The following is a 27,008-nucleotide window of genomic DNA, read 5'->3' on the forward strand; positions in this document are numbered from 1 at the left end:
GTTAGCATCAGGACTGTGGCCTCTCCGAGCCAACGTTCTACAGAGGAAAGCCGGCAACACCAGCCTGCAGGGAAGGAAGGCTGAAGTTGGAGACCGGAGACGCGCAACCTCCCGCACGCCGATTGCCACGACGCCTGGTGGTATTAAGACGAACCTCAAGGCTGCGGTGGGGCCCACTTGTAACACCCAGATGGCGCCGGATGCGCTCGGGGCCGACCCGCGCAGCAGGGACGCTCCCAGAGCGGGAGTGGGGGCGGGGCGCGGCGCGCGCCGGCGCGTGGAGGCCGCGGGCCGTGGCGGAGCGCGCGCCGGCGAGGGAGGGGCGCGCGGGACGGGAGCGCGCGGCGGGTACTGCGGCCTGTGGCGCCGTCACCCGGCAGAGTCCAGCCGGTCTAGGGAGGTGCTGCTGCTGCTGCTGCCGCCACTGGCCAGGCGCGCGGGAACGTTTGGGGGCTCCACCGGGGACCGGCCCCCCCTCCCGCTACCGTCCTCTGGTTCGTAGGACGCGCGGGTCCCGTTATCATGTCGCTGAGGCAGAGCCTGGCGCTGCTGGCTGGTCGTCTGCAGGAGCCGCAGAAAGTGGCCCGTTTCCAGCGGCTGTGCGGGGTGGAAGCGCCGCTGAGCCGCTCCGCCGTGGCCTCCGCCGACCTGAAGGAGGATGAGGAGGAGGAAGCGCCGCTCTCCAGAGACTGTCGGCGTCGAGAACCGCAGCCAGAGGCGTGCGGAGGTCCCCGGACCCCCGGAAGCGACCGCAATCAGTGTCCCGCCAAGCCGGGCGGCGGCGGCGGCGGCGGCGCCCTCAACGGCGTGCGGAACGGGCTGGCGTCCGAGCCGGGCCCGGCCTCGCCGCGGCGGGCGGGCGCCCTGCGCCGAAACTCGCTGACGAACGAGGAGGGCGAGCTGGCCCACGTGAGCAACTGGCCGCTCTACTACCTGTTCTGCTTCGGCACGGAGCTGGGCAACGAACTCTTTTACATTCTGTTCTTCCCCTTCTGGATTTGGAATCTGGACGCCCTGGTCGGCCGGAGGCTCGTGATCATCTGGGTGCTGGTCATGTACCTGGGCCAGTGCACCAAGGACATCATCCGCTGGCCGCGGCCCGCCTCGCCGCCCGTGATCAAGTTGGAGGTCTTCTACAACTCCGAGTACAGCATGCCCTCTACCCATGCCATGTCCGGCACCGCCATCCCCATTTCCATGGTCCTCCTCACCTACGGCCGCTGGCAGGTAAGGGTCCCTCTGGTCGCCTGGGGAAGTTACAGAACTCGGAGTTCTCTTGGCTCTGCACGATTATCTTGATTTGACCGTTCCGCTCCCAAACTTCTCTTTCCGCAGGTTTTCACAGTGCCCGCAAACAGGCCCTTTCCTTTCTAGTTTTTAAAAAATTCAGCGATGGGGGAAACAGATTTAGCCCTCAAACTATGTTGTAATAGTAATGCCTTTCTTAGAACCCAAAGGGAAGTAATATATTATCATTGGGTTTTGGTTGAGTTTTTAAACGGTTTTAATTCTTGTGATGCACCGAATAGAATTGTGATTAATTGTAATGTCCTTATAATGAGTTGTTAGGTAACTAAGGCTCATTTTCACCACAGTATGTGGAGCCTGCCCCCCACACTGGTTGTTTCAGGTTTAGGTAAATTCATTAACTTTACTCCGAGACAGTGTTTATAAAACAGTAGTATAATATAATATCAAAACAAACATGGTAGATCCAGGCAATGAAGTGATGAATTTTAAACGAAAGCCACCCTTTATGGAAGTTAATGGAGAACAAACAGCCTGAGTTCTCTTTTTAAAGGGTGTGTGGTTGCTAATTTGCTGATAGATGCAAAGTTTATCTTCTGGATTACTACTGATCTGTAGTGTCAGCTGTTGAGCTACAGCGTTTTGTTGTGTTAGCTTTAAAAATGCTTGGTTTTATTCTTAATAGGGTTCTTGATCATATTAGTGGGTTTGTAAAACTGGCAAGTACGACAGCAGGGTCAGCCTGGCAATTTGGGATGAGTTTTTAATGGTAAACATTTTAGAATTTGCCTACTTCTTTTGGCCTGCCATTTTTCAGTTTTTCATGGTCCATAAATTAGGTTTAAGAACTAATTCTCTTTCTTATAGGAGCAAAATGTATTCTTAGATTGCTGTCTTGTTTTATCTGTCTTTTAAATTGTAAGGAGATTTGTTCATCCTGCAGATTGGTCTCTTAATTTAAGAATAAAGATAATAATTATGGAGAACCTAAGGAATCAGACTTTGTCATTTTCCCCCCGCTATAGCATAAAATCACCTTACATTGTTAAATACACATTTGTAGAAAACTCCATTTTGATAAGCTTACTTCTCCCAGATTTAGTTTCAGTATAGATAAAATCTTGTTCTCACAGACACTTCTGTGCAGTGCATCTCCTCTTACTTTAACATGGAAAATATGTAATGTGCATAGTAAGAATGACAGAATTATTAGTGAAGAGTACCATGGACAGGTTTTTTTTTTTCCCCTATTTAACCAAAGGAGATTTACAGTGAAACTCAGATTGTAAAGTAGTGCTGCCTGTTTTGCATAAGAGAGAAATATCTCAAATTTTATTGAATCTAAATATTTCAGAATTTGAGGTTGTCACTCAGATATGTTTGGCATGATATTTACTGGTTAGCTAATGATGTTTCTCTTATGTTCTTATGTTCTTGAGATTTTCAGGATTCTGTAACTATAGGGCTTTTTATAACTTCTCAATGAGTAGCTATGTTGCACACTATTAATTTTAGCAGTCAAAGTAAGAGAAAATAGTTATTTTTTTGCATTCATTCAGAACATAATGCTTACAGAAAGTCAGAAAACAGTGCTGCTGGATTGTTTACAGGATGCTTCTGTCAGTGTTCTAACATTTTAGGGTTATCTGAATTATCAGAATCAGCTTACCTTATAGTTTTTGAACAACCTAGTATATTTAATTCAAAGTTTGAGGAATTTGTGTATTGTACAACTTTAGAATTTGAGCTCAACAGGACTTTAGAAATAACCTAGTTTCAAACTGTCGTTTTACTGATGTGGAAACTGACCAATTACTTTAGAATTAATCTTATATAATTAGTTTAAATTTCTTGTTTTACGTTTTTCACTCTAAATTTTACTAAACTTCTAAATTTGAATAATTGTTTACTTTTGGTTAGTTATTTTGAAAGACACTCCCTTATGTAAAAGTTTTATGTTTATAGATGGTTGACTTTAATAATTCAGTACAAAAAAACAAACTTTTTTACCTTTATAGTTTTTTAAAATCCTTATTGTGAATTGAAAACAAAAGTATGTTCCTTTGCTTAAGTTGTTTATGTCCTCAGTTGTTTTGGTCCTCTGTCAATTAGTATTGTAGTACTTTGGAAGCTTAGATTTCCAGAGTGGGTAATGAAAAAATGTTAGAAACTGGGAAAAGAATTAAACAATGAAAGCCTGGTGTGTCTAAGGCTGTGTGTGTGTAGGGTGTGTGTGTGTGTGTGTGTGTGTGTGTGTGTGTGTGTGTGTGCATGTGCACGTGCACGTATAGGGATTCTAATAACCTATTTGAACTAGATTCAGCAGAAAACAACAACAAAATTTATTTGAAGACCAGACAGGGTATCTCATGGAAGTCAAGGGTAAGAAGGTGCTGTCAGGCGTCCTGAAGGACTGGAGCCAGGCTCTGGAATACCGTCAGAACTAAAGGCATGCCACCCATCTCTCATTTCTGCTTCTTTCTTATCTCTCTGCTTTTTGGCATGTGTGTCTCTCTCACCCTAGTTTTACAACATTTCCAAATTCAAGCACACAACAGACTTTCTTTCTGACTTTCTTTCAAATTACTATTAGGAAAAAGAATCTAAACTCAGTCCAGCCAATGGATTTGCTGTGCTAGAGCCAGTGTCCATGCCTCATCATTTAATAGTTGTGGCCAAGAGAGCAGCAGGATCACACAGCGTGTCTCCAGGGCCACATTGCTGGGTCTAAGTGGGGATGTATGCAGAAGAGGGGTATAGATTGGACAATATCATAAAAAGAATATACTATAAAGGGAGACTACAAGTGAAAGAAAGGGGATTTCTAGAAAAGGAAAGTAGTTAATATTGTTAAATGCTAAGAGGACAAGCAAGATAAATACGGAAACTTACAGAAGGCTTGAAGAGAAGTGAAAAGAATAGGAAAAAGCTAGTGCTAACTTTTTCCTTAGAATTTGAAAATAATTGGGGCCATATTGTATATGAGGTTTATTCTTTTTTTATTTAATATTATGTGTGATGGTTAATTGTATTTGTTAACTTGGCTCTGCTACGGTACCCAGATGTTTGGTCAAACATTATTCTAGATTTTTCTGTGAAGATATTTTTTACATGACATTAACATTTAAATGAGTAGACTTTGAGTAAAGTAGATTATCTTCCATAATGTAGGTGGGGTTTTATCTGATCAGTTGAATGGCTTAAGAGAAAAAAGATTGTCCCTTCCAAGGAAGAGGGGATTCTGCTAGCAGACTGCCTTTGGATTTGAGCTACATTAACTCTTCCCTGGGTCTTCAGCCTGCTGGCCCACTCTGAACATTTTGGACTCCAGCCCCCACAATTCTTAAATCCAATAATAAAGCTCCTTACAATAAACCTTCTCTCTCTCTCTCTCTCTCTCTCTCTCTCTATATATATATATATATATATATACACACACACACACACACACACACACACACACATACACACACATTCATATACATATACACACACAGATACATCTTATTGGTTCTATTTCTCTGCAGAACACTAATATGCCATAAATTTTCCAATCAGTAAAAATTCCTAGAAAACATTCTTAATGAATGTAATATTTTTATATTCCTACAAAATAGTTTTTACACTGTAGGGTTATCCTTACTGTAGATATTATCTCCATTTGTAGATGAGGAGACTGGTGCCAAGAGGTTATGAAACTAGCCCATGGTTCCACCCCTGAAGAAGTAGGCACCTTTTGAGGACGTGCCTCACTGACAACCTGCTAAAAGCTCCCTCAACCATTGGGCAGCCATGTTTTATCTACCTGATCTTGTCCATCAGGAACTGAGAATAGATACTGAGTTTGGGCAGGTTTCCTCAATGAAGAAGTAAATTCAGAAACCTTCATCTACCTTGTGGACTGAAGAGTAGAGAAGCTGGTCTGCAGAAAAAGAAGAATGAAGCATATGTGTAAAAAGAAGAGATGATCTTATGACTGTTCAGTTTATAGTTCCCGTTTCTTCTTGAAGCTTAGCTTCATTCTGCCTTAGTGTTCTGTGAGACACTCTATATCCTTATGTCTCTTTCTCCTCAACATCCTTTAAGTTGATTTCTTATTTACATTTTTATTTAGAGTCCCAATAAATGCATGTAGTAAATGACTAAAGCCAGGTCTGTGTAGTTCCAAAAACCCATATTTTAAATTACTATATTTTAATCGATAAATATTGACTTACTCGTTGTTGTGTGGTATGTATGTGTATATAGGATAAGCATTATAATATATGAACCCTTGCCTATATTTCTATATCCTTAGTATAGAATTCTAGAAGAGAGATTACAAGGTCAATGTATATACATTTAGAACATTTTGAGCTCTTTTATGTATAAACAAAATGCTTTCCAGAAAGTTTGCATCAATTTTCATTAAACTAGGAGTATATGAGAACAAGGCAAATGTATCATTGATGTGTTATCCTTGTCATCTGTTGTTTACATATATACTATACATTCCTCAAATTCAAAATATAATTTTTTTCTGGTGCCTGTTATATTTAAGTTACTTTGAAATTTTTAAAATCTATTAGAGATAAGTTTTTGTAATTGTTTTAATTGCAAGTCATTTTATTTACTTCTTTTATTAATTTCAATGAATGTGAATGGAATATGCCATAATATAAAAAATAATTCTGATTATGTGTGATAGTTACAGAAAGCATATCAGTAGGAATAAAACCGTTTGGTAGAATAACTGAAGGAAATATTTAGATAAGTGTTCCTGTAGTGTAGGATGTGCAGTGAAAAGATTAGATGGTTGTATGAAATTAAAAGCATCTAGGAGGTCCTGTGATCTGTTTTGGGTTTGGTAAGTTATTATTAATTTGAAAATAATGTGAAGGACTTATAAATTTTTCTTTCATCTTTTTTTAATAAGATTTGAAGATTAAATTTAAGTAAAAACCCTATTAGAGGAGATAAATTCAGCAGATAAAGGTCAACATTCTTTAAGAAAAAGAAAATAGAAACTAGAAACTTCTACCAAACTTAAAATTATTACCTATTTCTGTAGTGATAAAAATGTGAAGTAGCAAGCCTGGTAAATTGCAAAAGGCATCAGAATAGGCTATTACAATATAATACATACTGGTTAAGAGCTCAGACTCAGGAATCAGACTTGCAGTGTTTGAATCTCAGCTCTGTACTTAATACATATTTGTTTGATGTTGGGCCTCCCTTTGCCTCAGTTTAATTTAAATTAGAATATGTACCCCAAAGAATTGTTCTGATGATTAAATGAACTAATATTTATAGTTCTCTGAATAGTGCCTGGTATATAAGGGTAACTTATATGTTAAATATAGTTATTTAATCTATTAACATTTCAGTAAAGAACAAATCCATGTTCATTTTTTTTAACATCTGCCTAGAATTGAATTTTGGTTTAAAAAAATCCACCCACTTCATTTCTCAGAAATAAAGGATTGGATTAGGTAAGAATAAAGGTAGATAGTAAGAGTGAAGTGGAGGACAGTACGACAAAGATGTATCAGAAGTGAAAGAAGTTGGTTAGATTGCTATGGCAGAGCTGGAAGAAGTAGTCCTTCCTAGTCTTCCTAGTTCTGATTTTTAAAAAAAAAACAGAAACTAGGGCTCTTACAGAATTGCCAAATTTGCCAATGTGGAAAAGACAGAATTTGAGTTTTATTTTGCATTTTGAAAATTACTGTACTTAATTGCTCCTACTCTACTTACTCTCCCAGAGTGCTGAGAGCTATCTAGCCCCAGACTAGATTCGCTCCCAACCCTGAAGATTTGAATAGGGATTTTTAAAAACCAAATCCCACAGAATCCACACTAGATACTAGAGAAGTTTTCTGGGGCCATGAAGCAAACAGGGCTAGATTATCCAAGAGACAATTAGATAAAAAATTCTTTGATAGGTTGGAATTAGAATGAATTAATGAGTTGGAAACTGTCTGGAAGACTGGATTTACTGTTTCTTTTGTGTCTACTCTGGTTTCTGCAGAGGGAATCAGGAATTTCTTGTTTATCTTAACTATTTGGAAAGCTGGGGTCTGCCTGCAGCTCTAAAATGATATACATAAGTTAAAACAGGTAACCCTTCTCTTTCTTTCCTCACAAATCCCTTCCCTGTACAGGAATTGAGAAATAGTTCCTATTTTGGTATCATAAGGGTACGTCAACTAGTATGGTAATAAATAGTGCTTTCCTTATTATGCTTTGTAATATAAAATATATTTAAATTATAATTAACATTTATGTGATGAGTTCTATTAAACTGATACTTTGTGACTTAACAGTTCAAAAGAGAAACAGTAACTAATATGACATCAGATGTGAATAGGTCAAAACAATGGATTGAGTTGAAAATGTTTCAGTTCACATTTTTATCATTAATGTATACATTAAATGACTGTATATGTGTCAATTTTTGTTTGACCTATTTAAACCCATATATTATTCTACATTAGCCTCCCATTGTGGGAAGTACCATTCTATTTTGATTAAGGTTTTTGGTTTGTTTTGTTTTTAGTAGAGAATATAGTTCATAATGTGCTATTGTATGAAGTGAGTTTTATATTTCTGTGCAATTTGGGTTACTTTGTTTTAGAAGGTATATTAGTTTTAATAGCTTAAGCTACAGAATATGTACCTTTGTAAAGTTAGTGCTTATTCTAAAACAAGCATTGGAAATTCTCTTTCCTAAGTTTATTTAAAAGGATTTTCAGGTTGCAATTTGTTATGGTGGATTCCAGCCAGAGACGCTCTTAGAACTAAAGGTTAACACAGCCCAGGTTTGAGGCCAGGAACTGAATGATACTATGGTGTCATTGGTAACCCCAACTTATCATGAATGTGATACTGTACGACTGATACCCTTAGTGGCTGAAGGCTATGTTTATTTCATTCAACAGAGTTTATTGACTGCTGACAATGTGCAGATAGTATTGTAGTCACTGGTAATACAGCAGTGAACAAAAAGACTCAGGTCCCTGCCCCATGGAAATTACATTCTTGAGGAAAGAGATAGACAGTAATTAAAATAATATTATGTATATGTAATATATGTGTATATACAGAATATATATAAAATATATCCAAGTGCATAAATATATCCTATGTGAAGATAAGGGTCTTTAATTTCTTTCCGTAATGTTTTGCAGTTTTCAGTGTGCCAATCTTTCACTTACTTGGTTAAATTTATTCCTACCATGTTTTCCCGAAAATAAGACCTAGCTGGACCATCAGCTTTAATGTGTCTTTTGATTCGGTATTTTACTATGAGACCAGGTCTTATATAATATATAATATAGTATAATATAATATAATACAATATAATATAATACCGGATCTTATATTAATTGTTGCTCCAAAAGACACGTTAGAGGTGATGGTCGGCTCGGTCTTATTTTCAGGGAAACGCAGTAGGTGTTTTATTCTTTTGGATGCTATTCTAATTGTATTAATTTCCTTTTCAGATTGTTTATCGTTGGTGTCTAGGAACAGAGCTTTTGTGTGTTGAACAGAATACCTTGCAATTTTGCTGAATTCATGTCTTTACTCTAGTAGTAGACAAATGAATGTGGATTCTTTGGAATTATTCTATTTTTAAGATCGTGTCATTTGTGAATAGAGAGAATTTTACTTCTTCCTTTCCAATTTAGATGTCTTTTATTTCTTTTTCTTGCCTAATTGCTATGGCTAGAACTTACTGTATATACAGTGTTAGTAGCAGTGGTAAGATGTAGACATTCTTGTCTTTTTCCTAATCTTGGAGGTTGGGAGAGGGAGGGGGTGGACCTTTCAGTCTTTCACCATTGAGTATAATGTTATCTGTAGATACATCATAAATGTCCCTTATCATGTTAAGGAGGTTCCCTCTAGTCCTAGTTTTGTGAGTGCTTTTTAATATCATAAGGAGTGTTGGATTTTGTCTTTTTTTTTTGCATCAATTGAAATGATCATTTGTTTTTGTTTTTGTTTTTTTAATTCTATTAATGTGGTATATTACATTGATGATTTGTCCTTGTTGAACAACCCTTGTTGAACAACCCTTGATGATTTATCCCTTGTATTTCTGGGATAAAACCCACTTGGTCATGGTATATAGTACTTTTAATGTGCTGTTGGATTGGTTTGCTAATACTTTTTAGGAGATTTTTGCATTGGTATCACAAGGGATCTTCCTCTGTAGTTTTTTCTTGTCATGTCTGGTTTTGATAATAGGGTGATAATAGTCTCATCAAATGAGTCAGAAAGTAGTGTTCCCTCCTCTTTTATTTTTGGGGGAACTTGAGAAAGACTGATGTGAAATCTTCCTAAATGCTTGGTGGAATTCATCAGTGAAACAATTTGAACCTTGGCTTTTCTTTGTTTGGAGATTTTGATTACTGATTCAATTGTTTACTTGTTATAAGTCTGTTCAGACTTTATATTTCTTCCTGAGTCAGTTTTGGTAATTTGTATGTTTCTAAGAATTTGTCCATTTCACCTGGGTTATCTAATTTGTTGGCATATAATTTTCATACTTTTTTCTTATAATCCTCTTTATTTCTGTAAGATCAATAGTAATGCCCCACTTTCATTTCTGACTTTAGTTATTTACATCTTCTGTCTTTTTGGTCAGCCAGGCTAAAGGTTTGTCAATTTTCTTGATTTTTTTTTTAAATATTTTGTAACACTTTTATTAACAGTGAACCCATGTCAGTATTCCTAAACTATAAACAATGAGGAACTGAAGTATCAATAGAAACATATTAGGGACTATATATAGTAGACAAAAACCCCTTAAATTTTCTTACTGCCTTTATACAATCAATGTATAATATTTAAGCATAACTGAATTCCTTATTAAGCAAACATTTTTGCATACGCTGTCTTCTCTTTATCTTTCTGTGCCTTTATCTTTTGTTTGACTTTCAGCAATTCTGCCTGGATAGCTTTGTCTTCTGGTGCTATCTCCTGAGCTTTCTTAGGATCAACCAGTGCTTGATAGTATTCTTTTAATCTGTGCTATTCTTGAGCTCTACAGTATGCTTTGGTATTTGATGGGTCTATTTCAAGAGCCTCCAAACAACTGTGGATTGGTCCCTGCCAATTTGACATCTTCAGTTTTCAAGCACCCGTATTCAGCATGCAGCTTAAAGCTACAGGGTGCAGCTTCAGTCTATCTCTTTTGTCAGTAATAGCCTTTGAACCTTCCACATATCTTCAAACTTTTGTGTGTATATACATATGTGTGTGTGTGTGTGTATAAATATATATATATATATATATATATATATATTTTTTTTTTTTTTTTTTTTTTTTTAAAGATTTTATTGGGGAAGGGGAACAGGACTTTATTGGGGAACAGTGTGTACTTCCAGGACTTTTTTCCAAGTCAAGTTGTTGTCCTTTCAATCTTAGTTGTGGAGGATGCCCGTTCAGCTTCAAGTTGTTGTCCTTTCAGTCTTAGTTGTGGAGGGCGCAGCTCAGCTCCAGGTCCAGTTGCCATTTCCTAATTGCAGGGGGCACAGCCCACCATCCCTTGCGGGACTCGAGGAATTGAACCGGCAACCTCGTGTTGACAGCCCGCTGGCCCATGTGGGAATCGAACCGGCAGCCTTCGGAGTTAGGAGCACGGAGCTCTAACCGCCTGAGCCACCAGGCCGGCCCTGTATATTTTTTTAATGGCCATCTACCAGTTCTGGGATTTCCAATTTTTTTTTAAGTCTTCTGTTATTAATAATATTTTATATACATCTTTTAAATCTATATCTGCATCCTCGAGGAAATCTGGATGGCTGTCATCAGAACCATCTTTTGGAATATTCCCCATCATCCCCTTCCTTCTGTTCTCCACATTCTACAGTAATGCACAAGTTAGCAGGTTTTTCACATTTCACTTCTACATTTTCCAGAATTCTTGCCACATGAATTCCTTTAATTACTTGGCCAAATATCACATTTCCCATCCAAACGAGGAGTCGGAACTGTTATGATAAGAACTGAGAACCACTTGTATCACAGCCTGCACTTTGCCATACTCAATAAATCCTCTTGTTCATGCTTATAATAGAAATTTTCATCTATAAATTTTTCATCGTAAGTATTTTCTCCACCTGTCCTGTTCTGATTTGAGAATTCTCCATGCTTAATCATAAACTTCTTAATAATTCGATGAAATTGGCATCCTTTGAAATGGAGAGTTTTCCCAGTGGTGGGTCCAATGCCTTTTTCTTCTGTACACAATACACGAAAACTTGCTGCAGTTTGGGATACAATATTTGCAAACAATTATAAGACAGTTCTACCAACTTGCTCGCCTCCTGATGTCGGTGTCAAGGAAAACTCGGGGGTTACTGGGATTAACCTGAGGGAACATATGCAACATTTTCACTTGCCGATGCGTTTGGAATCCTCTTAGAGTAAGAACCTCATGGCTGCTCAGCAGCCGAAACCCGACAGCCAATTTTGTTGATCTTTTCAAAGAAACAACTTTTGGTTTTGTTGATTTTCTTTATTATTTTTTCTATTCTCTATTTCATTTTATTCCCACTCTAGTCATTGTATTATTTCCCTTGTACTGCTAGCTTTTCACTTAGTTAGCTTCTCTTTTTCTAGTTCTTAAGGTGTAGTGCTGTGACTAATTTGAGATATTTGTTCTTTTTAATGTAGGTATCTACTGCTCTACACTTCCCTCTGAGTGCTGCTTTCACTGCATTATATAATTTTGGGTACATGTTTTTGTTTTTGTTTTTGTTTTTATTTGTCTCTAAGTAGTTCTTATGGATTTGTGATTTCTTCTTTGGCCCATAGTTATTTAAGAGTAATTTAATTTCTACATACAGTTGATTGTCATTATTTGTGGATTGCATATTTGTAAATTTACCTAGTCATTGGAATTTATGTGTAACCCCCAAATTAATACATGCATATAGACATGTGCAGACTGGTGAAAAGTTTGAGTCACCTGGTGTACATGTTCCCAGCCGAGGTTGAACAAGGCAGTGCTCTGCTTTCTTGTTTCAGCTATTATACTGTAAACAAAAGACTCTTTCACAGTCTATTTAGTGCCCTGTTTTGCACATTGCTGTGCTCTTTGTTGGTGGTTTCACGGTTTAAAATGATCCCCAAGCACAGTGCTGCAGTGCTGCCTAGTGTTCCTAGGCACAAGAAGGCTGTGCTATGCTTTACAAAGAAAATATACGTGTGTTAGATAAGATTTATTCAGGCATCAGTTATAGTTGTGTTAACCTTGAGTTCAGTGTTAATGAATCAATAATACAGTGTATCCAGAAAAAGGAAGAGGAAATCCACCAATTTGTATGTAAGGAAAGTGCTAAAGTAGTATCAGTAGAGTATGATGAAGCTATGGAAAAGATGGAAAAGTGACTAAATTTGTGGATTTACAAAGAAAGGAAGCATAGTGGACAGCATTATCGTGAAGCTGAAAGCCAAGGAAATTTAAAGTCATGTTCCCCAGAGTAAGGAAAGGGTCAAACTCTTCTCAGGTGGCTTGCACTTTTCAAAAGGCATGAAAAATGTTAAACTTGCAGTGATCTTGAGGTAAGATCAAGAGGCTGCTGGAGAATTTTTAAAATACCTGCTAAGTTTTACATAGGAAAGGGACTCTGTGGAAGATCAGATTTTCGTTGCTGATGAGACTCGCTTGTAGAACTATTTCTCTCTTCAATTCTGTCAGTGTTTTCTCCATTTATTTTGGACCTCTGTTATTTGGTGCACATGTGTTTATAATTGTTTCATCCCCTCAGTGAATTGACCTTTTCTCAATACATACTCTTCTTTCTTTTGTAACAGTTTTGGGCTTACAGTCTGTTTTGTCTGATATTAATATACCACTTCTCTCTCTTTTGGTTACTGTTTGCATGGATATGTTTTCCAGTTGTTCACTTTTAACCAGTTTGTGTCTTTGGATATAAAGTGCGTCTCTTTAGGCAGCATATAGTTTGGTGTCATGTATTCTTATCTGTTCTGCAAATCTCCGTCTTTTGCTATTTGTTTTCTGTATGTCTTACACCTTTTTTGTTTCTCATTTCCTACATTACTGCTTTTTTGTGTTTGATTTTTCTTATAGTATACCATTTTGATCGTCTTCTCATTACCTTTTGTATATGTTTTTTAGATACTTTCTTTGTAATTACCATGGGATACAATTAATAACAAGGTATATTTTGAAGATATAACTGATAACTGTTAATGGATTGGATGGTAAATATGAATGAGGAAGTCAAAGATAACAAGATGTTTGGCCTTCAGAATGGAACAATGGAGAAGTTGTTTACCAGGAAGAAGATATCGGCAGAAGTAGCTTGTCAGATGAAGAAATGGAAGAGAAACGAGGAGTTCAGATTTAGTCATTATTACATTTGAGATGCCTATTAGACATTGAAGTGGAAATACCAAGTAGGCAGTTAGATATACAAGTCTGGGATTCAGGAGACGTCTCAGGTAGAGACAGACATTTGAGTTATGAACATACAGATTGTATGTAATTGCTGAAACTGTATGAAATCATTAAGAAAGTAAGTATAGATTGGGAAATGAAGTATCGTTACAGCTAAGCCCTTGGGTACACTAATACTAAGGAGCTGTGAAGAAAAGGAGAACTAACAAAGACAGCTGAAATGGAGAGTAGTCTATGTATATTTTATGTATTTGTAATAAATTCTATTATTTCTTAGGAAAGGATAATTTTGCATAAATCTATTTTCCTTCCAGTTACATCTAAATGAGGATAGTGGTCCTAAATTTGTTTTTAGAGATAGTTTAATATAAAATTAAAGATAAATGCAGTTTGGATATTCTTAAATATAAATAAGCATGCCAGGTGAATTGGTTATTATGCATAATTCTTCCTCTCCCCACAGGATCTCACTTTAGATCTAGTTTATTTCCTTTAGTATTAAAATTTATGGGTTTTTAAAATCTGCTTAAAGTTAACTGATGAAATGCTTCTTTGCTTTGATACTTTGTGATTCAGAATTCTTTTATTCAGTGGGGAATAAATATGAAAGTCATATATAGTCAGAATTGGATGAGGTATACCCCCAAATGTGTTTCTTCCTAGAAAAAGAAAATCTAGGAAAAATACTCTGAAGGAAGAGACTAATAGCTAAAAACATCAACCAATCAATAAGAATAAAAGTGAATTATTCTTTTCCCAACTAGTTAACCTTACCCCAGTGAAGTCTAAGGGTGCTCTAGAATGGGGAAAAGGAAAATAAAAAGGTTCATAGCTTCTTCCTTAGCCTCTGTCTCTAACTCGATTGCATTCCCAACTCTCCTGTTTAAACCTGAATAGATGTGGTTTGAGTTAAGTTAAATTCCGTTTCATTGTCCCTACTCAAAAACTCTCCCTTTGTCCCCCCATCAGCCATAGCTTTTGAGACTTTATAAACGAATTATTCTTCAATCTTTTGTGTACAAATAATTCCCATCAATAACTTTACAGTTTTACTTCCTTATAGGGTCTAAGTGAAAACAAAAAGAGGCTAGCATAGGAGAATTTCTTGGTTATTGTTTACTTGTTTGGCTCTCCTTGCAATTAACAATTTTTTTAAAAATTAACAGAAAAATTTAAAACGTCTGAGTGCCTGATAGAGAGACAGAAGCCACTGTTATCTCTCACCTAGGTTATACCAAAAGCCTTTTGACTGGTTTCCCTGTTTCCACCCTTGATCCCTTATTGTCTAATCTCAACATAGCAGCCATCATGACACTACTCTGTTCAAAACCGTACAGTGGCTCCCCATTTGATTCACAATAAAGTCAAATTTCTTACAGTGACCTCAGTTCTGCTTGCTCTAGCCCTCATTACTTCTCTCTCCTCTCCCCAGTGTGGCTCCAGCCATACTGGCCTCCTTGCCAGATCACATTTCCTCATTAGAGACTTTGCTGTACCTGATCCCCTTGCCTGGTGTATGTTCTTCCCTTGGATATCTGCTTGGCTAATTCTCTTATCTCCATCCAGGCTTGCCTCAAATCAGCTTCTAAATAAAGTCCACATTGACTGTCTTTTATTTAATACTTTAACCTGCCCCATGCATATTCCCAAACTCCTGATGCTATTTCTGCTAATGTTTTAATTATGATAAACTTGTTTATGCTCTGGGAATGACTTAACCCCCAAATCTCGGCTAACAACAAAAGTTTATTTCTCATTGTGTTACATATTCATTATGGGTTAGCCCACAACTTTGTTCTACTTAGGACCTCAGGAACCAGGCTGATGGAAGTTTGCCCATCCTCTGATGAATCTCAACATGTGCCTTCCAGGATCACATCTGTGGGGAAAAGAGAGTTCATAGAATGATTGAAAGTGGCATAAGTCACTTTTTTTCTCAGCTCCTTGGCCAAAACTAGTCACTTGGTCCCGATCTAGCTGCAGGTAAACTGAAGATGTAGGAGAAACAGAAGGAATACTTGACGTTTCTTCAACACCTGTTCTCTTTCTTTCTCCAAACTTTTTACCATGTTCTATTGTATAATTTATATATTTTATATTATTTATATACGTATGTATAATTTACATACCTTATGTCTACTATTTGGTGCTTCCCCCCCGGTAAGAACGTAAGCTTATTCTACCAGAAAACCACACTACTCACAGTGTCTCGTACACAAGCCTTTGCTCATGGTGTTCCTGCTGTTTGGAATGCCCTCTACCTTTGTTTTTTTTTTTGCCCTGTACTCACTCCTTCTTTTCTCTAAAGACTACATCCTACTCATCTTTCAGGACAATTTGAATTTTACTTAATCTATGAGTCTTTGTTAACATCTTCAAACTAAGCTAAATGCTCATTCCTTAGGCACCCTCTGAACTTTCAGTATACTAATATCATAGCACTTACCTCATTATATGGTTACACATCTGTTTGCCTCATTATCAGGTTTCTCGTGCATATAGAAAAATGGCTAAGAAAATAGGTAGAGCTTAGAAAAGAGGATCTGAACAAGGGCAGTGTACGTAGGATGGAGAAGAGATGACAGAATCCAAAATATTTAGAAGATAAAATCAGCAAGACTTGGCTATTGGTTGAATATGAGGGATAAGGAAGAATCAAAGATAATTTATATTTAACATTTAGATTATTACATGCATTATGTTTCCAAATGAAATAGGGAATATGAGAGGAGGAACAAGTTTGGTTGGGAGGATGATGAGTTTGGTTTGAGGTATTTGGGGTTTAACTCCATGGGGACCTCAAGGTGGAGATATGTGCAGTAGTTAGCTGTGTGGTTATTAAACCTAGGGAAATGGATAGGTCTCCATCATGCTAAGTAGAGGAAAAAATAGGAAAGGTGAGGCTGCAAACAACTAAGGGCTGAATTCTTACTTATATCAATGTTTAAGGGGCAAGAAGAGGAAGATACAGTCTCTTGTGGGAAAGTCAGAAAAAAATATACAGTTAAAGGGAAACCAGGAGAGTGTGATGCTATAAAAATCAAGGGTATTTGGAGTTGCAAGAAGAAAGTTGTGGGCCATATTAAATGCAGTAGAAAAATCAAATCAAAACAACTATGTTCTAAATCTTTACCATTCTTACAACCCTACTTAACTCCCTTCTTTCAACCTCACTTCTTATTGAACCACCTTGAATTTTTACTGAATTAAACCACCTTGTCTTCAAATTCTTGAGAAATTTGAAATAATGAGTCATAAATTGCCTCAAATGTGCCTCCCTCCACCTTCCTTACAAACTTACCATCTTGCAAGTCTAATCGTTCTTCCTCTCCGCTAATCCCAGGAGATTCAAAGCGAACTCCTAAACCAGTGCCATTGATACCAAGAGTTGTCTACATTTTGTTTCTTTTTTATGACCTTCTCCTGTATCCTATCAAATTTTTTCTCAATAAGGTTACAATTTAAAATTTTAGTTGAGGGCCAGAAGTGGAAAACAAATTACAAGGTGTTGAATATTGAATACAAGATGGCGAAATGTCAATAGAAATTGCAGATAGCAGTTACCAATAGGAGTGAGAGGGAGATAATGCTGTCCGCCTCCCTAGGGAAGCGCGGACCCTTACATGCCCAGATTCAGGCACTATTCCAGAGGCGCTCTCATTTTTGAACCATGTGAAAACTATGTCTCCTACCTGTTTTTATTCTTCTGTAACATGCTGGTGGTTGAATCTTTACTGTAGAAGCAAAAATGAGCCAGTTGCAACAAAGAAGAGTGTAAAAACATCAGATTTCATTCACTTGTTCATACGTGAAGAAGTATTTCTTGAATGTCTGCTGTGTGCCATGCTTAGGGTTAGTGCTGGGAATAAAATGGAGAATAAAAACTCATAGTTTTTGTTTTTGTGGAATTTTATAGCATAATGATTTGTTTTTAATTTGCTTGTTTATATTTAACCTAATTTATTTAACTAATTTTACTTTTTTTCCCCTTTAGTATCCTCTTATATATGGACTGATTCTTATTCCATGCTGGTGTTCCCTAGTTTGCCTAAGTAGAATTTACATGGGAATGCACTCCATTCTGGTAAGGAAAACGTTGTGTTCACAGTGCTTGATTTTTTTTTCTGAAATTGACAAGCATTTTAATAATTAATTTTTAATCATTTGCAAAGTAATATAAAACCTAATTTAGAAAATATAGTTATAAATCTTGTGTTTTGCAAAAAATCAACATGCTTTGTGAAGTTTTAACATAATTATCATGTATGTGATAGAAAGAGTTTCCAGCAACCACAATAACCAAGTATTATATTCAGGATAACATTTCTCCCTTTTTCCAGTCTCAGCTTTATTTTCCTTCTCATTCTCTTCTCTGGCTCTCCTAATGCTGAGTCAAAACCAACAATGTAAATGCAGAAACCAAGGAGAGCTCTACTTAGTATTAATGAAGACCCAGTGACTAGAAACTTAAATGCACTTAAACTATCCTGGTGCCACTTATATTATTAAACTGTAGTTTTCTTTCCCAACAGTATTTTAGGGCTCACAGCAGATATTTTATTTTGAGAATGCAATGCAGTTTTAAAAGCAGCAACATAGGGATCCTGCAGTCTTTTCAGCTACATCTACTCACTTCCCTTCCTCTTTATCCCTATTGACATTCCGTTAGTTCTGGCCTGCTTCATCAATTAACCAGATTACTCAACAGCTTCTTAATTAGTAGTCCTACTTCTGGTTTGACACGGCTCCATGTTCAGTCTCCTGTTATAATATACTTCCTAAAACACAAATATGATGCCATACTGAATGATCTTACGATTCCTCAACTGCAAAGGAGTACCTTTGGGATTGCTGTAATCTCTGCTTGAAATGCCCTTCACCTTCCTTAGCCTAGCTAACTATCCTATACGTTCTTCAAGACTCACAGAAATGCTCTTATTTCCTATCTTTCCCCTCTTTCCTTTCTTTCTTTCTTTTTTTTCCTTTTGAAATTTTATTGGGGAATATTGGGGGACAGTGTGTTTCTCCAGGGCCCATCAGCTTCAAGTCCAGTCGCCATTTTCAATCTTTAGTTACAGGTGGCACAGCCCACCATCCCATGTGGGAATTGAACTGGCAACCTTGTTGTTAAGAGCTCGACCTCTAATCAACTGAGCCATCAGGCCGCCCCCATCTTTACTTTCTTAAGATTAGCTAGGTGACCCTTCTCCCAGAGCATTTTGAGCATAATTCTGGCATAACACTTACCCTAAACTGAAAGTGCTTTTTTCCCTTATCTGTCACCCACAATAGACAATAAGCAACATGAGAAAAGTAACTTTTTTCTCTCTCTATACCTTGCATCTAGTGTGGTGTCTCTTACCACATTCTGTGAACGTATTATGTATCATATTGTTAGATAAACGATCAGAAAAAAGGTGGAGAGAGATGAACTAATTCACAGAATCCATAAATTTCTAATAAGTTATATAAAATTTTTCTTGTCCTTAGCAACTTTCACTTTTAGAATTTTCTACTTATAAAAATATCTCGGGCCGGCCCGGTGGCTCAGGCGGTTAGAGCTCCATGCTCCTAACTCCGAAGGCTGCCTGTTCGATTCCCACATGGGCCAGTGGGCTCTCAACCACAAGGTTGCCAGTTCATTTCCTCAAGTCCCGCAAGGGATGGTGGGCTCCGCCCCCTGCAACTAAGATTGAACACGGCACTTTGAGCTGAGCTGCCTCCCGGATGGCTCAGTTGGTTGGAGTGCATCCTCTCAACCACAAGGTTGCCGGTTCAACTCCCGCAACGGATGGTGGGCTGCGCCCCCTGCAACTAGCAATGGCAACTGGACCTGGAGCTGAGCTGCGCCCTCCACAACTAAGACTGAAAGGACAACAACTTGAAGCTGAGCTGCGCCCTCCACAACTAAGATTGAAAGGACAACAACTTGACTTGGAAAAGAGCCTGGAAGTACACACTGTTCCCCAATAAAGTCCTGTTCCCCTTCCCCAATAAAATCTTAAAAAAAAAAAAAAAAATCTCATTAGGTTTTGTCATAGCTATGGAAATACTGGGTTCCTATTTCTTACTTAGATTGTTTGCCACTAGCACTTACCCCTTCACTAATAAAATTTCCCAAAGGCCCAAATATGATTGTAATAAGCAAATTATTTGTGTTTGACTTTTTACAATTATTTATATTAATATAAATTGTGAATTTATGTACCGTTCTATCTCTGTTGCTCTTCTCTACTAATTTTATGGGAAGTTTCGTAGTCTTACATCAAATTTAATTTATCATAAGAAAATATTATTATCCATCCCTGTGCCTTATTAGAGTTATTCCTTTCTACTCCCAAAAGTTAGTTAGCAATGTCACTCTTAAAGAACTTCCAAATAGTTATGCATCTTTGAGTGATAAAAAAAAATGAATCCTTGATATTTATTGAAGGAAAAAGATATTAAATAATATTATCTATCCCTAGATTCATTATCACCACAACATGTGTAATAAGAATCTGATTATATTGAATATATATATTCAATTATGGTGCTCTTTAAAAAAAAGAGCAATACTTAGTGGATTGGTCAAATATTCAAGCTGAGTTTAGTTCATTTTGTATATATCAGATAATGATTGTAAATTATGATTCTGTGTTATAACCACAACTATTCCTAATCAATAATATATTGCTTCTTATTTTATAATTGATATATGAAATTATATCCATAATGAACCCATTTTTTTACATTTGGGTCTAATATAGTCCCACAATTTTTGCTTTTCCTGTATTTTGATGTTTCAGTAATTACTTGCAGTTTGAACTATTTTCTTAATCATATTTTGAATCTTCACTGTTTATTGTGAAGTTAGTATGGAACTATAGGCAGTGTGCCCAAGGAGTTGCTAATAGGTGATTAGATACCATATTATGTAAGTTAATATCTTCATTAACATTAAGAATACAGTTCTAATAAAATGTTCTAAATAATTTATAATGAACACTTCATTCAGTATTTGCTAAATACTTTGTTATTGTTACAACACAAAGAGTAACAGATTCATTAATTTTTAATATCCTCCTACTTCTCTAAATTAATTTTCTTTATCTGCAGAAAAGGAGAGTTACTACATCCATTTTTTTCTTCATTTATGATCAAACCTAGCTCTCAAAATTTAATTTCTTAAAACACAAGCCACTTCAAGTTACCAGACTGAATACTTGTCAAATTTCTATTTTGTTTCTACATTAATAAAATTATGAATATGTTGTAATTACATTTACACCAAATAATACTAACATTTTATATGTCTATATATGGAAAAGCTTTTTAGAAAGATATTATGAGATGGTAAAGTAGTGTCTGTCTCTAACCCTTTTTTACAACAAGAAATAAAAATAAAAACAACCAAGCCAAAAAAAAACCAAAACCCTAAAAATATGTTTTAGAGAAAGATCTAGAACAGTTAACACTAACAGCTTTAATATTGGTTATTTCTGGATAATAACTATTTGTTAATGTTTATCTGTATTTTCTTTTTTTTTATAGTTAGTATGTATTACATTTGAATTTTATTATTAAAGATTGATGTTGAAATTTTTGTCTTAAAAAAGATGATCAAACACAATCCATTCCAACAATACATTTTGTTGTTAGAAACCCTCTTTGTATCAGTGGCATATTAAAAATTAGAAGCATGACACCTGAAATATATTATAACTAAAACAAAACAAAACAAAACAAAACACTAGGAGACAACAAGAGTTCTAAATTCTAGTCACAACTAATGGCTAGACTCTCTTGTTCTATTTCCTCATCAGGAGAAATGAAAAGGAGAAAATTCCAGATTTAATACATAATAAATTTTTATTAAATTTATGGTATTTGATATTCTCTACCAAAAATTTGATGATAACCCTGAATAATCCACTTAAATGCATAATTATCAATTAACCTTAAGGGCATAAAATTATAATAAGTTTCTAAAATTGCCAAGTTTCTTTTTGGAAAATTTGCTACGTTGAGTTATGTTTTTAACATTAATTTTCTTCACTGCACACTTTGTAGTGTGATGCTTAAAAGCATTTAGTTATACATTAATATCACAGCGATAGCCACCATAGTTATATCTTGAACTCAGTCATTCCTTCTTTCTGGTTTTGTTGCATGGAGGTTCAATATCCCCTTACTATCTCGGGTAATATCATAAACAATGACTCAATCAAAAAAGGCAGCAGATTTGTATAGAGTCTTGTAGCAATCTAATATTCTTGGAGATATACAAAAAAAGTAGAGGACACCAAATATTGGATTTTTAGTCATACTGAAATGTATTTCTAGAAGTATAATTGATATGAGTCTTAAGGTATCATAAAAAACATTTTACAGGAATGAACATGTACTTACATCTATAATATAAAAGAACTGTAATTTTAAAAATAGCCAACTGCAGAGCTGTTAACCCTTCTTTAACCTGAGAGTAAATATATATGGTTTTCTATAAATAGCTCATCAACTGTCATTTAATTCAAACATCTAACTTGGTACACATTCTGTGTGAGAATTATAAGGCTCAAAACATTTTCGCATTAGCATAAAACTTAAAATTTTGAATCAGTCATGAAATTTAAGTAAAAAAATGAAGCACCAGCTACTGTCCTGTGCTTATTCTCCAAGACCTGTGCCTTTAATTACAAATTAGGGAAAAGGAGTAAGATAGCAAACAAAGAAGCATAACCTCATAAACTGAAATTATTTGGCAAGTAGGGATCTGAAATATGAAGAATAGAGTTTGACAGTCACATAAGTTGCAATCTCCATATTCAAAAATATGGTCAGTTTGGGTACTTGTTGGATCTTTGAGTAATTGCTGTAAAATTCAATTAACCAAAATTCTTAGGTAACTTTTAGTGTATATCAGAGAGTTTTTGGGGAAGACCTCATGTTCAAAAAAAATGTTGAAAATTTAGTTTCTCTTCACACCCAATATTTAATTCCTAATGTTGAGAATATTCTATTTATTTTTTTAACCAACAAATGTATTGAGCGCTTTCATTCTACGAGATTAAATAACTAGCTGTGTGACCTTAGGCTAGTTTTCTTTCTTTAAAAACTGGTTAATTAAAGTAACCATAAATTTTCATCAAATTTGGACACTTTTAAAGGGATAAAAGGGGAACTTTTAATATTTACTTTGGGGACAACAGCAAAATGAGATTATCCCAGGCAAGCCATATCAGGGTGCTTGTAAGGATTAAATGTGACAATAAATGTAAAGTCTTACAACAGTGTTTTTAGTACACAAATTATTATTATTCCCTGAAAAGGTCTTTAGTCTAAGTTGAAATTATGTTTTATCTATTTCTCTTACAGAGTTCTTGTCAGGCAAAATGTGATGAGTCTAAAGAATTATTTTAACTGTCTTAATTTAACTAACCAAATATTTATTGCCTGCTTACTGTGTGCCAGGCACTGGGTATATATGTATAAACAAGATAAAGTCTTCGCCTTTGAGAAATCAGTCTAAATATTAATATATAATATAAATATGTAACGCAGTAGTTCTCAACTGGGGCTACACAAAAGAATCACTGGGTAGCCTTTTTGTGGAAAAAAAAAAATACTGATGCCCCACTCCCACTTCGTTGAATTCAATCACTAATTCTGAGGATTGGCCCAGGCACCAATATTTTTATAAAGTTCCCTGAGTGATTTTGATGGGGAGCAAGAGTTGTGAACCTTTGGTTTTGGGGAGAAATAAACAGGCAAAGAAATGGAAAATGATGTGATAACTGTTGTAGCAGGTTTGTAGAAGATGCTAAGGAAGCAAAGAGAAGGACGTTCCTTATTATGGGGTAGGAGGAGAAAGTTTATGAAGGAGGTAGATGCCTGAGCAGAATTTCAAAGGATACGTAATAGTTTGCCTAAAATATAGGTGGGAAATGTAATTCCAAAATGAGAGGAAATAGAGTCTACAAATTCATTGTGAGATCTGGCATTGAAGTTTAATGATAGGCAGAAGCCAGTTATTAAATGCTTCATATGTACTAAGAACTTTGAATGCACAAGTGGTATTTATTGCCTTAGTTGATACTTTGAGAGACATTTTGTTAATTATATCTTTCCTACCTACTATAAAAGGAGTCATATAAAACAACTACAATTTTAAATAATCTCACTTCATATTGTAGAATAGGAAAATATCAGTAAAAACTTGTTTTATGTAGAAATAAAAATTTTAAATGTTTTTCTAATACATAGAATACAGTAATTATTGAAAAACAGTAAAGATATGCATTTGCAAGTAACTCAGTAGAGTCTATTAAAATTGATAAATTCCTATAAAGGCTTTGTTTATTTATTCATTCATTTATTCATCCATTCAACATATATTTGAGCATCTGCTATATACTAAACTAATTAAAAAGGTGGTGGTGAACAAAACAATCTATTTCCTCAAAAATTTTTAGTTGAATATTCAATTCTTAGTCTGTTTAGTAACTGTCTGTATCTTCTGTAGCCATTTTTATATTCCATAGTTTGGAAGTGAATATTGTTTAGAACAATGTTTAAAGCATTGTACTGTTGATTTTGCCAATCGATGACAAAGGTTTTATTGAACTGCTACTGCACAGTGAGAACAATGGCAGGAATTTGGCGTACACTGAAGTCTTAATGTAAAAGGCAAACTTAAAAAACATTTTGAATAACATTCCTTTATGATCTTGCAACAGGAAAGATTTTTTAAACAAGAAATACTGATAAATATGACTACGTTAAAATTTAGAACTTACATTTATCAAAAGATGCCAAAAAGAAAATTAAAATGCAAGCCACCAATTCCAAAAAGATGTTTATAACACATATTATTGATTTTATTGATAAAGGATTTATATGAAGACTGTATATAGAAATCGTGTAAATCAGCAAGAAGAAAATCCAAAAGAAGAGTTGCCCAAAAGACACAAATATAAATTGCATAGAAAAGGAATAGCCCATAAATTTATGAAAAAAATAATAATCAGGAAAATAGAACAACTGAAGAGAAATAAACTTCTACAAACATTTTAGAAATTTTTTATTGTCTTGTAAAATTGAACATGCATATATCCTATGTGTCTGCTATTCCATTCCTACAAGAAACTCATAGACCCACACCAGGGAACATCAAAAGAAAGAATAGAGTAACATTGTCAATAATATTCCTGGTCGGCTTAAGAATAGATACCAATTAAGAAAGCATTCAAGTTCAACCATAACCAATGAATTAATCCGAAACCTGAAAACAACCTAAATGACCATTAATGGGGAAATGGGTAAATTATGTAAACACAGTAAAATATTACACAGTTGTGAAAGTGAATGAACTACAACTAAATACAATGAATGAATCTTAAAACTTAATGTTTAGTTTAAAAAGCAAATCAAAGGAGACTCCATACTGTATGATAACATTTTTTATAAAGCTCAGAAAGAAGCAAAAGTAGATAATATTTTGTTTGGAGATATGTGATAAAACAGTTTTTAAAAACATATTTATTCAGCCAAAAAAGGTATATAATGGAGAATGCAGAGAGTTAAAATTGGAAGATAGCACACCAGTAGATTCAGAGTACTGGTAATATAGTTCTTTTTTGGGTAGTGATTTCATAAATATTAATTTTTTAAATTCATATGCACACCACATGTCTTTTTATGTGTACCAAATATTACATAATAGAAAATTTCAGACAGGAAAACCTTAAGCAACTAGTCCCCTTAACTGTGTTGAATGATGTTGAGTGACCATTGTTATTGGCATAAAGACAACGAGTATGAAAAGAGTGGTGTCAGTGCAGTGATGAGTTTAGGGAAAAAATAGGAGGTGAGGAAGTGGAGGCAGTGAATATAAGCAATTCTTGATAAAATTTTCAGTAACAGAGAGTAGATCCCATAGGTTTTTGTTTTGTTTGTTTTAAGATGGAAATTCTGAAATGTTTTTATTCATGTCAGGAATGATTCAGAAAGAAAAGTTCTTAACAATAATAGTTTTATTTTATTTCCTCCAGTAAACCATTATCTATCACCTACCCATTGTTCATGCCTAAAGCTAAGAATCATCTTTGATCCCTTCTGCTTCTCTCCCACATTTAATCTATCACCAGGTTGAAGTGTCAGCTTTAATATTAAAATAATTTACTAAATCCATCTGTGTATTTCTCTTCATGTAGCTATGGATCATGTCTAGAGTGAACCACTGCAGTAGCCTCCCACCAGTGTGTCCAGTGGTCTCCTGTCCCTTCCATACTTTTCCTCTATAATTCATTCTATACACAGCAGATGGAGTGTTGCACTCTTACTTTGGAATCTTTCAATGGTTCCCTATCACTTTTGAAATAAATTTAAACTCCTTGCCTAGACTACAAGGGCCCTTCATGATTTGGCCTCCGCCTGTGTCTTTCCTTTGTTCATTATTTGAGCCCCACTGGATTTGTCTCAGTTCCTTGAGTTCACTAGGTTCTCTTCTGCCTCAAGCCCTTGACACTTAATATTCCTTCTACATGGAATACTTTTCTTTAAATCTAAAGGTAGGACTGACTTGTTTTTGAAATCAGGTCTCTGCTGAAGTGTCACCTCCTCGCACAGGTTTCCCTCATCACTCCATAGGGCCTTTCATCATGTTATCCCACTGTCCTTTTTCAATTTTCTGCATAACACAACTATCTGAAATTACAATATTTATCTACTTTTTACTTAAAGGGTTATTGTCCGTCTTCCCCGCTGAAATATAAGCTCTATGACAGCAGGAATTTTGTCATTTATTAAGCAATATATTCTCATTCCTTAAAGTTGTGCCAGGCATAGGTGGGTACTTAACAAGTATTTGTTCAGTAAATGAATGAAAGAATGAATGAATGAGAAAAGGAAACTACCCAGGCTTTGTATCTTCTTTAATCATGGAAATAATTATATATTGAAATCATGAAAATGAAGATGGTTTCTCTATAAAATAACTATACTCTTCCCAGAAATCAAAACTTCATAATTTAAGCATAGTTAATTGTTGAGGATCTGAATGTAAATTTGTGATATATTAAATTATATATATATATTTATATATATGTATATATACACACATACACATATATACATATGTATTTACTTAAATGTAATATATACTTTTAACTTACATTGCAAGTTAATTTATAAAAGGGTAGAACTATGAAAACAATTCTTTCATTATTATTAATAAATTTTTTTATTGTCATTAAAACAGTTTTTAGGCCAGTTCATAAAATTTACTTCGAGAATGTGACACATTTTAAAAATTTATATCTATTAACATTTGAAATGTGAACTATATATATAATTTTAGATGCCAAAA

At 35.6% G+C, this 27,008-nt stretch overlaps 1 protein-coding gene and 1 pseudogene across 2 annotated transcripts in view; one reads left to right on the plus strand and one right to left on the minus strand.

Moving 5' to 3' along the window:
* Positions 1-390: 390 nt before the first annotated feature.
* The window catches only part of SGPP1 (sphingosine-1-phosphate phosphatase 1), a 34,013-nt gene continuing 7,395 nt past the window's right edge, over positions 391-27,008 (plus strand). For both annotated transcript variants that reach the window (XM_033108214.1, XM_033108215.1), the window contains exons 1-2: positions 391-1,227; positions 17,655-17,744. In XM_033108214.1, coding sequence (XP_032964105.1) covers positions 523-1,227; positions 17,655-17,744 — 795 coding nt within the window. In that variant the 5' untranslated portion in view covers positions 391-522. The remainder of the gene's footprint in view (positions 1,228-17,654; positions 17,745-27,008) is intronic.
* Positions 10,102-11,626, minus strand: LOC117023465 (peptidyl-prolyl cis-trans isomerase D-like; annotated as a pseudogene).

The sequence above is a fragment of the Rhinolophus ferrumequinum genome, chromosome 6 (genome assembly GCF_004115265.2).
Source record: "Rhinolophus ferrumequinum isolate MPI-CBG mRhiFer1 chromosome 6, mRhiFer1_v1.p, whole genome shotgun sequence".
Taxonomy (NCBI): Eukaryota; Metazoa; Chordata; class Mammalia; order Chiroptera; family Rhinolophidae; genus Rhinolophus; species Rhinolophus ferrumequinum.